The 15186-nt window shown below is 39.0% G+C and overlaps 1 protein-coding gene across 1 annotated transcript in view; it reads right to left on the bottom strand.

Annotated features, from left to right (window-relative positions):
• The window catches only part of THSD7B (thrombospondin type 1 domain containing 7B), a 269081-nt gene that overhangs the window by 130855 nt on the left and 123040 nt on the right, over positions 1-15186 (bottom strand). Inside the window, exons 9-12 of the mRNA XM_068407870.1 lie at positions 14768-15002; positions 12284-12399; positions 5670-5802; positions 4527-4630 (exon numbers count right to left, since the gene is read on the bottom strand). Coding sequence (XP_068263971.1) covers positions 4527-4630; positions 5670-5802; positions 12284-12399; positions 14768-15002 — 588 coding nt within the window. The remainder of the gene's footprint in view (positions 1-4526; positions 4631-5669; positions 5803-12283; positions 12400-14767; positions 15003-15186) is intronic.

Here is a 15186-nt window from a genome sequence, read left to right as displayed (position 1 = left end):
CAAAAGCATTCTGTAACTCCAATTACAATGAATGCATCTGTTAATTTAGCTAATCAACAGTTACATTAACTACCTACAGAACAGGGAATAAGAATTGTTAGGTGACTATCTCATAAGCAAAAAAAAAGGTAATGCTGATGCTTTTTTGATGGCACATCTCATTATAAATGGGTTACCACAATATAATTTCAGCAGAAACAACAGTAATGTATACGGCCATTACTGTCTTACAGATTGACAATACAATAGATAATACAGCTAAAGGATACCTGTTTGAAATATTTTTGTAGATGCAATGTTAACAGGCAATACCAAAATTCTTGCTTAGTATGGAACACGTTAACAGTCACTAATTCATTACAAATTATGTTTGTAACCACAGTTCTGCCTATATTTTATATGAGATTTTACTGGAACTATCACTGCATTTAGACACACTCAGAAAACTTAAGATAGCAGATTGTTACAATTTTTGTCCACATAATGATAAGTTTTTGATCTGCATCTCAGTCTAAAACCGTTCTTGCCTGCAATATCCCTATAGCTATCAGGAAGCTCCAGAGCAAGAGCCAGAAACCTGCAATCAAAGAGACAGGAATCTTAAATTGCTTGAGTCCAGTGCTGCCTGCATTCTACTTTTTCACTGTCAATTCACATATCAACTTTTCAACTGAAACAGATTATATTTAACACAAACCATCTTAGCAAAGTCCACGTGGTGTGAATTTAAAACCTCGTTAAAGAAGGAAGGAAATGCATCATACGTGGTCTGATCGTAGCGCATACCAAAAGAAATGCTCTACTGAGATGGTCAATGAGGCTATACAGTATTGATCCACCCCATGACCTCAGGTGTGCCGGGGAGACTGCACTTCTCCAAAGCTGAGAAGTTTCTCATTACTGCACTGGTGCATTTGCTGTTGTTTTCCTGTACATAAATCAATAAATTATTCTCTAAGAATATTTGCTGCTCCGTGTCACAGCGCTTCTGTATCCTTGCGATGGGGAGCTACAGCTCTGAGATGGACTTACTGTCTCGTTAATGGGGGAAGATATGGTCAAATCCCCCAAATCAATCACAGTTAAGAAGTGGCAGGAGCAGAAGAAATAAGACATGACATGTTCCATTGCTGCAGCTTCTCCTTGCTTTTGGAAAGTAACTACGTTTTTCATAACCGTGTTGTCAGTGTATTTCCAAGACTAGTTTTTAAAGCAGAGCCTCATTACATCAGTCTGGTCTTTAATACATGTCTATTTACTTTATCAATGGCTTTTGAAGCAGCCTTCAAAGACATTTGCTTAAAATAGGCTTTCCATCACTAATTAAACTTTAACAATCCCTTGTAATGAGCAACACATTTTTTCCCAAAAAATATAAATGTCTAAGGTGGCTGTTCATGTCAGCACTGAAGGGAGCGGTCATTTCTGAAGGATCCTCCATCACCAACATCAGAGAACAGTAAAGTCACTGAAGGGCATCCAAAGCAGAAGCAATTTTCTTAGTCTTGACACCTTCTAGTAAATTAGTCACTTGTCGAGGAAAATGACAGCTATATAGCAAGAGAAAAGCCTGTAAAGCTCTTCATTTACTGTTAGAAATGTTGTCTGTGTCACTGTCAAGCAACAGTAACATCCCCACCCTGTTTTACTCGAGTGCTCTATCTCAGGGGCTTTTTGCTAATCATGCCTTAATGAAGTTTAAATAACAACTGTATTTCTTAGTTCTAAACACTATTTTTCTCTTACTTGCGTGATTGTTTTCTGAATAAGTTAGTCCACTGAAGCTGATACACAAAATGAAAGGCTGTTGTAATTAGTGTAATATCATTCCAAGATAAAGCCATGAAAACTGCAGCTTCAGACAGCTGTCATCTCTTTGGCTATTCTGCTTATTATTCACAGACAAATTCTGATACCTTCTGCATGTTACATAGTACATTTACGTGCAATTTCAGTGAAAACACTCATGGAACAAGATCTCTAAGTATCCATCTCAGAGTCTAGCCTAGAGAAAGAATGGAGCTTGAAAGTCATTTCAGACTTAACTTTCTCTTAGCACAGTCATCATTCTAAATAGGTGCACATAAACATAAGCTTTCTTTCTTTAGAAATAATTTGTATGAATTCAATGTCCTTATATAATTGGCTAGATACGACAGTCACTGAAAACTGAAATCCTCTTATTTACATGACAGTCAGGATACAGACAGCAAAAGAAAAAAAATTTAAATGTGGATGCTCTAAGGAACAGCAAGACTGATTATCTTCAGTGGTAAAAGGGTAATTGCTGTTACATGGTAAAAAAGAAATTGGGCAAGTTCATATAAATACTTTTTGGAGAACATGTACTTACTGACTAAAGACGCTGAAACATTATGCAAGCCAGTTACTGTGTGCAGTGGTGGTGACACCTTGAATGCAAACTCTTTTTAGGATGCCTGAATATTGCAGAAAAGCACCTATCTGTAACACCTGGCCTTCTTCCACTGATGGCACAGATTCCCCTGAAAAGATCCACAGAATCGTACAATATAATTTAGAACGCAAGGGACCTCTGAAGATCCAATGCCTGCTTTAAGTGGGACAGACCTCGAAGTTAGAAAAGGCTGCTCAAGACTTTATTCAGTTGAGTTTTCAGTATCTCTAAGGAATCTACAGTCTTTCTGGGCAATCTTGAAATTTCCCTCACTAAAGCCTATGACTGTTATCTTCTGTTATTTCACTGTGCACCTCTGGGAAGCGTGTGGCTCCATCTTCTCTGTGAACCCCACTCCCGTTAGACACTTCTCCAGACTGAACAAACCCAAATCCTCAGCCACACCTCACATGTTATTTCAAAAATATCTCCAAACTCCCTCTTCATGGTGAAGAATGAGAAGATCAGAAGTTCTCCAGTGTTGAGGTCTACAAGCTGAAGAGACCCTGCAAGGCATGTAAGCAAATGCCACCCTTGGCTAAATGGCTCCTCCCTGACAATGGGGTCTCACAGCACCTCTTCACACGTGCTAGCTGCTCTTGAAGAGTTCCCATAGCAGCAAGGTGAGGTATTAACAGAAGCTTTATGAAAATTCCCCTTACTAAACACTTCAATAGATAAGATACAGAATCACTGAAAATTTAGCAGCTTGTTTTTCAGCAGCAATATGGTCAGAGTCAGCAGCTTGGTTTCAGCTGCCTTCTCCATGGAGATCACTCTCCTTGTTTGCAGGGAGCATCTTGAAAATCTTCTTCCATGGGTTTCACCTGAGAACTCATTTCCCTGAAACCCTGCTCATCCTCAGTAATACCTAGCAGATTGGTTTTTATAATTACATGTTGTGATAGAACCAAAGCTGTTACGAAAACCACAGTTAATTACAAAAACTGAAGGTGGCACTGAAACAAATTTTGCTTAAACCCATCAGGTTACGGGATTCCTTTTCCATGATTATGCCATACATAGCACATAGCCTATGTAATTTTTGGAGGACTCTCCACAGAGCAAGAATGAGCATGATACTCTTCTATTATACTTCAAATTCTGTCAGAGTAAGATTAATACAAAGTTCATGCACCTACTGGAGCATAAAGATTAGCTTCTCTTCACATGGAGATTGAGGAATACATTTTAGGACATCTCAATTTACAGAGCTCTCTTTGAAAACCTTGTGGAAAGGCTTGTGGTCAAAACCTAGTTAAAGATATTTACCCCTTTGAGCTTTAGTTTCAAACACATTTCTTCTTTCAGATACAGCCCACATACTGTCAGGGCTTTTCTTTCTTCTCCTTTGTTTCCAGATTATATAAGAAATTCACTTCATCTTTAAAGAATAGTTTCTACCCTTGTGAAGGAGTAAATTATTATGTCAAGTTTCTCCAGTTACCATACCTGTATAGTAATTTTTTTTCCAATAAAAATAACCTTTTGTTAAAGGTTTCATTAGATTTCCCAGGAGACTGATAACAGCCAAATCTGCAGGCATCTGCAGGAACCACTGCAGCCTCTGATCACACACTCTGAACACTGAAATTCTTCTCAATGCTTTTGTTCAGACAATGGGATCATGGTATTTTCCACGTGCTTAATTACACCAAGGGCAGGAGCCCAAAGCCTTTACCCACACTGAACACTCTAACAGTCTTAACGAAAATCAGGCCTCAGGCAAATTATTAGTAAAATTTAAAATCACGAGGAAATTATCCTTTCCATTTTTAGCACCAAGAATGACTTACTTCATGGAGGCCTATAGATAGATAGTTCTTTTAAAGCCCACGTGCTTCATCTTTAGGTAGAAGAGCAGGTTACTGTAAAGATACTTGAATACCAAGCATAAATCCCCTCCTCTACTCCAAACATACTACCATACATTACTGGTACTTCCAGCTCAGTAGCAAAACTGTACAATGGGTCCACTTCCCGAAACGCTTTATTTTAAGCGCTTCAGTCACTCAGTTTCCAAATTAGCTACCGTAAAAGAGTAAAGACCCTACTTAAATGCCACACTCTAACACCTTAAATATTTGGAGGCTGCATGAAGTAAGCTTACCCCTTGACTGCAAACCGTGTCCACACACCTCACTATGTTGCGGCACAGCCTGTCTCACCAAATCTGGCACCAGCACACAGTGACTCCAGTGGTGGGTCTTCCACCTGCGAGAGGAAATGGCGAACAATGAAGTGGTTAAAACTGGAAAATAGTCAAAATGTCCAGGCAAAAACTTTAGTTATGAATGATGATATACTGTGGAGACCTAAGGAAAAATAGAGTCAAAAAGCTGTAATTACTCCTGAAACAAGCATTGTGACCTGAAATTCAGATGCAAGGTTCACCTAGAAAACCACATCATCCTCCAACCATGTTTTCCTTTCTCATTTTTGCAAGGCATGGTTCAAAGTCACATAAAATACACAGGAAACATCTTCAGTGGGCTTTGAAATCAGGCTCTCCTCCTGCAAGCGCATTCTCATACAACTGATGCTGTACCCAGTCTGCTTTCTGTGCTAGGGCGTTTGCCAGTCAGGAACACGAGAAAGTACCTTTCCACAGTGCTACACAGTACGGAGCCAGGCAGAGCTGAGTGCTGCAACTCCTGCTTTGGCACCATCTTCAGCTCCCCACTCCACTCTGAGAGGATGTGCGGGATGGAGATTTACATGCAAAGATATAGTGCTTTTCTATTTACTAATATTGTATAACAGATGGGTCACAGAATTTTAATGAAGAGTGGTGAGTAATTGCCCTATTGTACTACTTGTCTAACAAGAATTTTTTAAAGTGCATATTATTCACTGGAGTGAGAGCATCAGGGGAAGAGACAAGAGTTTCTGCAATAAACATACAATTATGATCAAGGCAGTTGAGTGCTTGTGGTCCCAGAATAGCTTACGTTGATTTTTAGATACATTGAGGGGGGAGTTCCCAGTAACTGCTTCCTTGAACACATCGAACCCTGAGGTCACCACTTCTAGGAGCTGTGGCTATTGGTGCTTGTTCTGATGATGCCATATCTACTGAAATCTCCAATTTGAGCTCCACTTTTACACATTTTGCAAGGTACATTATTTGTTTATGACTCTGCATTTTCCAGTATTATGCTGTGTCCTGGTAAAAACTGTGCAGGACAATCGCACTTTCTAAAGAAGTGGACACCCACTAGCAAAAGACTGACTCCAAGCTAACACTTTTTACCTGTACACTGGACAGATGGGAATATCTTCACATTCTCTTTCCTCATACAAGGTGTCCGGGCATGCCTGTCCCCCATTGGCAGCATCCTGAACGATAATCCTATACCGGGACTGCTTAACTGCAGTGGCATTGCCTGTAAAATAAAGAAAAAAAAATGCCTTCCAGACACAGTTGGCACCCTGAGTTAGTGACCTAGCTGTCTTGGTTAAAAACATTTACTTGCTTTAAAATTACTAGTAGTTCAGCAGAACAGCGCCTGGAAGGTTGATAAATCAACAGCCTAAGAGATGCATCAAAAAATGTCTATTTAACAGAACATCAAATCAGACAAGAAAATAAGTATGAGCAAATACTTAAATACCTGAACAGGAGAAAAGAATAAAAAAACATAAAGCCAAACTGTCATAATGGAAGATTTTGTTTCTGAAAACACATTCTGGCGGTCTCAGGCTGCTACCGGTAACCCATCTTCATGGGTTTAGAAATTCTAGATGATAACTTCCTGATAGGAAAACCTCTGCAACCAACAGAGGCTAACTCTACTTAACCTGAGTCGATGCAAGATCAATCCACCTGGAAACACAGTTCACAAAATCTACAGTACGGGATGCAACAGAAAGACAAGGATAAGATTTATCTATGTATCTCTGTAGCTAAAACAAACACAATCCTTGGCTGAGAAAGTGGTAAGTACAATCTGAGAGCTGGTTTAACCGCTGTGTATGGCATTAGTACTTCTTCAGATACTGTATTCACGCTTCAAAAGCGGATGCCAGTGAAAAGGGATCTCAACAAAACTCCATAAAGGATTCCAGACCAGGCAAACGTCCTTTAATAGTGGGTTTAATCAGATTTGTTCAAGAGAGGAAAGTGGTGTGTAAATTAGCGCACTTATGAGTATTATTTTTCCAGTTCAAGATAAGGCCAAAGCTGCAGTAGCAAGATTACAGTGCATGAGAGTAGAAGGAAAATGTAGGAAAAGTCACACCATGAGCACAAAGTACAAGTACAGAACCAGTAAAAATGGTTGGCTCTACAAATACCAAGCTATAAAAGCCTTCACTCAAACACATGCTATCACAGAGAGATCACCACAAAGGGATTTTGGGCCTGGCAGGAGGTTGCTCACCCCAACTGCTACGCTGAGGCAGGATCAGTGCATCCAGGGCGATCCCCCTCCTGCTTTTTTAACAGCCACTACCTGAAGCAGCTCTACAGCTTCCTACAGTCTCCTTTCAGATGCCTGATTCAGCACTTGTGAAGCCTCACAGAGAGCCTTTTCTTAAAATCTAACATCTAACCCAAATCATCGCTCCTGTAAACTAAGCTAAACCTTATTTATCTCTATCCACTAGACATAAATATTTTAACCCTAACATCTGATGCATAGCCTTTATGAAATTTTAAGAGCTTGTATCTACTCTAATCCCCTCTCTAAACTAAGCAAACCCAGTTCTTCATAGGCCCTATTTAATCATCTCTCATTACTCACTTCCTTACAACATGGCGCCCAAGGAACCTCACCTGCAGCCTCGCGAGTACACAGTACAGTAACACCTTTGGTGTTTTACATACAACATGCCCATGAGTTTGACAAGCCCAATATGAGTTTTAGCATTTCAAATTGTTGACTTTTATTCATTTTGTAGTCCACTGTATCACTAGAGGTGCCTGAGACAGTACTGATGTCTTGTCTTCCCATTTTGTCTTTGTGCAATCAATTTTTCCTTCTCAAGTCACACGCTGAGAAATTTATCAATGATTTCAATATCATTTAATATATTGTCTATTGTTTGCTACCACTTTCAGCTCTGCACCATCCACTAATGTTATTATTCAAGTACGCAAGCTGTTAAAACAAATAACACATAGAATTGGGGCAAGAAGAGTTTTCTGTAGGACTCTCCTTGGCTCATGTTCCAGTATGATCATGAATAGTGGACATCTAGCAGCCAAGTGACTGGAAGCAGTTTTGCAGAGGAGGACATGGGAGTCCTGATGGACAAGTTGACCATGATGCAGCAATGTGCCCTTGCAGCAGAGAAGAGCCACAGCATCCTGGGCTGCATTAGCAAGAGCATCACCGGTAGGTCGAGAGAGGTGATTCTTTCCCTCTGCTCAGCGTTGGTGAGACACTGAGTGCCCTGTCTAATTCTGGGCTCCCCAGGAGAAGAAGTACATGAGCATACTGAAGTGAGTCCAGTAAACGGCCGCAAAGACTATTTAGGGACTGGAGCATCTGACACACAAGAAGAGACCAGGAAAGCTTGGACTCTTCAGCCTGGAGAGGAGAAGGCTCAGGGGATCTTATCAATGTATATCAATACAATGGCAGGCAGTAAAGGAGATGGACCCTGAGTCTTTTCACAGTGATATCCACTGTGAGATTTTTTCAAGCAGCTGAGTACCCATTTAACAGTGATTTAATTCAGGTCACCATTCCTCAGCTTCCTGATAAAAGTTTCATGTGTCAAAAATCTACCACTTCCCTTAATTAGAGCAGCTATGCTGTCAAAAGAGGAGATTAAATCCATTGGGCACAATTTGTGCTCAATAAATCCATACTGGCCAGTTTATCAGAATCAGATTCTTGACATGTTTATATCTCAAGTAGTAACTTGTTCTTGTGTTTTTCTACATAACAAAGTTAGGATGAGTAATCTAAAATTTCTTTGACCTTTCCTTTTTTTTTGGGGGCGGGGGGGTTGGTGGGCAGGGGGAAGGAGGGTGTTGTTTGGTTGATTGGTTTGGTTTGTCTTTGTATTACAGGGTCTTAGTTCCTTAGGACTTAGCAATTTCTCACCCAGAAGACAGTCACTAGATGCTCTGGCATTACTTTATTACTTCCTTCTCTATTCACACAGCCCTGCTGACACAGGAACATCTAATTTATTGAAAGACTTACTCTTTAGTCCATTCCTCTCCTGGCTGCAGACAGGAAACAACAGCAGCAATTGCACATTTCCCATGTTGTGTTTCCCTCATTTCTCAGTAAATAACAGACAAATATTTCATTCAGCTTTCCCTTACTTCTAATCCATTTATGTAATTCTTGTTATCTAATATCCTCCTAAAGCTTAATATGCATTCTTGATTTCTATACTACGTTTTTAAATTCACCTTGTTACATGCTTATTTCTAATTTTTGTGAAACAATTTGACAATCAAAAAGGAAACAAGGTTCTCTGATGATGAGAATAGCTGAAAACAGGGCTATGCTAGCTGTGTTTGATGTGTTCTCTTCATGGTTTGAAGCTTGAACATGCAAGTTGCATACAGAGCTACACACACCTCGTTCCCCTGTGCTACCAGCTTGCTATTATAATAGTTGAAGGATACAAAGTAGAGTCCAGTTGGGCTTCAGTCCTTCATACAGTCTTTCTTGGTAGCTTCTAGGTCTTCTACACTCCCATCTGCATAGAACATGTTCCCAAGAGGTGTAGCTATCACTTCTCTGAGTTTGTTGAAGTCTGTCTTTTTTTGAAATGTCTTGCTGATATTGCCATCCTTCGCTTCTCCTAAGAATCATGAACTCTATCACTTTGTGATTATTTTCATTCAAATTATCTACCACCATTAGAATCTTAGCCATTTCCTTCCTATTAATCAGTACCAAATCTAAATGAGCTTCCCACAGTAATTTTCTCCACCTCAAGAAACTAAATTATCCTCAACATTTATTGCACATTACTCAAACCCCATTTTCAAAATTGAATTTCCTCATTGGCTTTTCTACAGCATTCCTTACAAATGTTAATGAACGTAATTTTTGTATCTCATTTAAAATTGCTATAGCCTGATTTTCCACAGTATTAGCATTATGTAGGACTGTCCTTTTAAAGCTGAACTTCAGCTGATTTCAAGCATGGCTATGACTTCTTGCCCTCCTGAAAAAACTCAAGCCTCAGGATCTCAAGAGAATCTTAACTTCTGTGTCCTTGACTTTGCAACTCAGAAAATGCTGTTTGAGAACTTCAGGAGGTGCCTTACCTCTACTTCCACCCCCACACCTCTCTGTCTCACCAGCCTCCAGTCTCCTCTCCTTACACACAGACCCCATATGACTGCTTCTATCAATCCACTCTTCTCATTCCTCCCTTGCTTTTGCATCTTGCTTCCTCCACATTTGTCACCCATGGCTTCCCCAGTACCTAGCCAGGGCTCGGAAAGGTGGATCACCGTTGTCGGATGAGGGACAAAGTCCTTGCTCACTACTGTAAAGTCTGCTATATCTTGACAGACTAGCTGGTCCAGTTTTTATAGAATAGGATAGAAGAGGACATTTCTGTTGGAAGGGATCTACAACAATCATCTAGTCCAACTGCCCAACCACTTCAGGGCTAATCAAAAGTTAAAGCATTTTATTAAGGGCACTGCCCAAATCCCTCAAACACTTGACAGGCACCTAGGGAAACATTCAGCTTCATCCTCTTTGCTCCTGACCAGATGGAAAGGAAGAGTCTGGTCACCACAAGACTGTGAGCACACAAATAATAAGGACAGATTCTCTGAGATTTTAGTCACCAAAATCAGAGCTGCCTCCAGTATTTTTGAGCAGATAAGAGCTTTTGAAGGGATAGGTCTTTAACTTTGACCATCTCTGGTTGGGTGTCTGTTGATGAGAACTGAAAGTGGCAGATCCTTGACAGAAACTGTCTGTCACAAGGGAAAGGTCACTGGAATCATGGCATGCCATGCATTTTATCCACTTTCACTCTGTTTCATTTCAAATCTGATGTAAGGTGTGGGGAAATAAATAGGACAGTTACTACCTAACATTTCATGTCAACTTGTTTAGAGAATTAAGCAACAGTGAAATTTCTAACCTTCCCCCTGGACAACCATTGCCCAGAAGAGTAGAGGTACTTATAGGCACCACCTGCTTTCAGGAGGGAGATGAAAAATATTATTTATTGTCAGATGTTTGCTTTGTTTTTGATTTTTCCCATTTTAAATCTATGCTGGCAGACCAGAGAGCACATCACCCATGCTGAAAGCAGTTACCTCCCCAGGACACCTTCACCACCGGGAAAGCAGGTGGCAGATGAAAATCTACATGCTGCTCATTCAAACCATTTCAGATTCTGAAACCTCCATATTGATTCTTTGATTCTTTGTTCGATTCATCCTCAAAGACCCATTAAAGCAGATATATTATAGGAGACTGTGGTAGACAGTTGTCACCTTTAAGTATCTGAAATGGCAGAGAATCAATAACTTGCAACAACCTCCCTGTTCCTTCCTCACCAACAGGTGCTTGGATTCAATTGCACTTCTTTTGTGAATTATGTTGTCCGTCCATCTGTTATTGCCCTAAGTTCACTGCTGTCTACACTTCTGAGGTATTAGATAATCCTTTGCCAGAAGACAGCCAGTTGCCTGATGACATTTAAATGTAGGGAAAATGTCAGCTTTTTTATTGCGAGATAGTAAAGTCAGACGCATTTTCTCAGATAAACTACAAACAGCTTAACTGGTAAAGTTCTTGGTAAAGCTGATTTAGTGATTGCATGTTTGTCTAAGCTCTGATCTTATACCAGTATAAATTTAATTTTAAATCTGCCAGGCAATACCTGTTCCTGCTTGATCTGCTTAGTAATTCACCACCTGTATGTTGTTTTCATTAAATACAACTTTTCTATAAAAAAAGCAAAACCCCTAACAACTCACATATGTATACTGGTTTTGAAATTTCATTATCGTGCTGAGGTTTTAATTGTGTAATGCAAATTAAAAATAAAAATCTTGCAATGCAGCCATATCAATAACAGGTTTAGCAAAAAGCAAACTCCCCCATCTAAGAAGTTTTAATTTAGAATTATATTAAAATGATAACACTGCCAAGGAAGTTAAATAATTAATTTCTTCTCATTTTAATTGTAGACTATTATTTAATAAACAAAGTAATTTACCAGATAATTTATTCTACTTCTTCACAAGCAGCTCATTTAAAGTCTAAAAATAAATCACTAATTAAAACAGGATTCACTGTTTTAGAAAGCAACTCATTTTCCTGTAAAATCTAACAAGGACTACGCTAAAGCATCCACTAAGAATCTTTGAAGGGTAAGGAAGCCACCAACAATAATGAAATATTCTGATAACTGAGAAGGCTTTCATCTGAACAATTAATGAAACACACAAATTTGTCACAAAAACCAACACTAGATCATTATAAAGAAATTTTCCTAAACACTTAACGTCCAAAAGATAACCAAGTAGATCAAAGAAATGTATGGTCCTTGAAAAACCACGAAGCACAGGAGTTATTCGCACAGCCCTGTATGTATACCTAGGTTGGTCAAGAAAAATAAATTTCATATAATGTAGAAATTCCATGTAGAGCCATACAACATTGGGACCTTGGATTTCTGACTTTGAAGGCAGAAGCCCAGAAGGAATTTCTTCCAGGTAAAGAGAACTTCCATCTCCAAATCTGCTCATGAGGATCCCAACCCCCCCAACAACATCAGTATCAACAACACCCCAAGTTCAAAACTCATTCAGATGAACGCCCTAAAATTATTAGACTGACATGAACTACAACTACCGCATGTTTCTAGGCCAATTCTCGATTTTTTTCCCCAAATATTGACTACTTCTTAAAGGCTTACCAGGTTGACATGCTGTTGGGCATTGAGTCCACTCACTGAAAGGCGTAACAATGCAGTCTTTCTTGCAGAGAAGGAGACATGGCTGCATGGTCTCAGGTCTGATGGACTCTGGACATCTATCAATCCAAATGCAGAGATAAAAATATAATAAAAAATTAAAACGACAGGGAAATGTTTTACTCCTAGGACTCTCACAGGACTGTGAGAGTACTGCTATACCGAAGATAACGCTCCTGGTCACAGAAAGCCTCATTTTTCTTCTCCTTTGCACTCACGTAACCCAACTGAACTTAGGAAACTTCAAAGATTAAAAAAATAAAAACAACAAAAAAAAAATGTGGGGCTTGGCTTGATGACTATAGGTTAAATGTAACTATATCTATGATGTCTAAAATACAAAGCTCACTGAAGCAAAACTGATCTGTTACTGAAAAAAGTGAGTAGTTATGTTTATAAAGTAGTCCTGTTTTAACACAACATGCAACAGCCTTCAAACCACTTGCAACTGTGTGTAAGGACTGATGGGATATTCCTCCACTGTCAAACCCTAGAAAACACAAAAATAGCTTAAACTGATCTTTGATTGAGGCCTCAATTGTTATTGAAAAAGTTGTACAACACGATATAGTAAGAAGAGCTCTGTGGGTTTTTTTTAATTCATTTTAACTCCTAAATGAAAAATATGTCATGCATATTCTAATAAAAGTTTCAGACACAGACCCTACTAGGAGAAAAAATAAACCTTAAAGTCATGATTCTGTTACTGAGATAGTAACAAGATACTTAGAGGTATAATTTAAAAGAAAACAAATACAAAGAGACATGTCTTCTCATTAAGCGTGACTCTCCTACAGGGCAGATTTCTGTTATCTAACAGAAGACACTGAAACATTTTTCTGCAAAAATTTTACTTTTATTTGGCTTTCTGTGCCTTGCACCTTCTTTGGATATGGTGTAATTTTTCTTCATGAAATCAGGAAAAATGCAGAATACAAAAAAACACAGTACACCAACACTCAAAGGTTATTTATTTGCATAGCTTATGCTGTTTCTGAAGCCATATTAACAGTAGACTTTCACCACAGCAGTTCTAAACCCAACATTACTTTGGGTCAGTTTTCATCAACTCAAACATAAAACACAATATTGCTACAGCAGGTGCCCGTGGCAAGGAGGGCTGTCCTCCACCCCAGCACCACATTGCTCCGGACCCTCCTGGGCAGTAACGAGGTACTATTCAATTCTGAAACACAGAGGTTTTATTCCTTCACTTAGAACCACCTTCCTTGTAGAGGTCTACCGTTTTTATTTTTAAGACCATTATCACCATAAGAACAATAGGCAGCGCAGCAGCAAAAGAAACAATTTCATCAAGAAGCTTTTTTAAGGACCCAGCAGTCCTTCCTGCTCCAGCCATTTCCATTACACGAGGAATGACACGGCACTGAAGCTACCACACCAGAGCCAAGGACAGCCCCTTTCTGGAGTCCCCAGTACACAAACCTCTTTTCTTTTGGCTCAGTCTTTCCACCACTGAATCTCTGTTTTCTGTTCACTTATTCCACTTGAGTATTTACTTACCTCCTTCAGTTCCATTTCCCCTCACACTACCTCAAAAGTTGAGGGGCAAAGAACTATTTCAGACATTATATAGCTTTATAAACAATATGTTTAATTAGGTAAAGTTACGGCATATCAATGAACTCTAGATATAAATGAATACTAGATTTCTTTCCTTTTATTTAATTAATCTCATTAACCTCAAGAATTTTAATTAACTTTTCTGAAATCAACACAGGCTGCTTATACAAACAGGATTGTTTTGAGAGCTACAATAAGAAATGAAACTCGGTTGTAAGTCTCTAGACTCATTAACAGTGCAAAAAATAATTAGTAACATCTTGATTTTTTGATATTAGAGAAAACATCTGTGCTACTTATTTTCCTCATTTAGTAAAGCAAAGCAAAATTCAAAGTATTTGTACTACAGAACACATAATTTTGTCGTGCTGCTATCACATTATAGAAGCTATATAAATCAACTGAACGATATAGATCGCACATATGGTTCTGCCTTATTGTGGTGTAAATATAATGCAAACTCTATTTACTTTTTCTGTTTTATTAGAGCATTGTTAACAATGAATGTTATATTCAGATGTACTTTATATTTTCCTCACACCTGTCCTTCAAGAAAAATATTTGTAGAAAACTGTAAATTAGAATAACAGAGGAGTTACAGCAAAAAACCTACACCACTAAAAACATGCTTTTTGCTTGGATTTACACAGAAAATTAAAAACAGGCTAGCTATTTATTTTTGTTACCTATTAGTATCCCTTTCATAGTAGTGATGGAGTAGTATCTCGAGAGTTAGTCTTGAAATGAAATTATTTTCAAAGCTGCAGATCCCTTATGCTAGCTGAAAATGCCTTCACACGTAATGTAACTGCAAATAATCACTAATAACCTTGCTTTAAATACCTTTTAGGTGTGACCTGGCCAGAACTGCTCTTCACACAGAAGACCTTCCTGGTCTGTACGCCCACTCCACAAGTAGCTTCGCCGCTCCAATTAATGGTTGCATTGAGCGCAGTTACCAGCGCGTCTTCAGAGCAAGAGCTCCAGGGAGAAGTTTCCCAGAAGAAATGCACACACGGGTGATCATTACAGGCACGGTGCTCCTGCAGGGCTCGGTCAGGGGGACAGGCTTTTCCACCTGGGAACAGTCAATAGAACACCATATTTTATCTTACGGCATGTGGCAAAAGGAAGACATGGAAAAAATAAATAAAAATGTTACATTTGCTTAATATCTTCTCTTCCCCCCCCCCCCCCCTCATTAAAAAATAAATAAATAAATAAAGCTTAAATAAAGCTGTTGACCTTTATGGCTGCAATAA

This window comes from Nyctibius grandis, chromosome 9 (genome assembly GCF_013368605.1).
Source record: "Nyctibius grandis isolate bNycGra1 chromosome 9, bNycGra1.pri, whole genome shotgun sequence".
NCBI lineage: Eukaryota > Metazoa > Chordata > Aves > Nyctibiiformes > Nyctibiidae > Nyctibius > Nyctibius grandis.
Note: the sequence above shows the minus strand (reverse complement) of the source record. Positions and strands in the feature narration are given on the sequence as shown.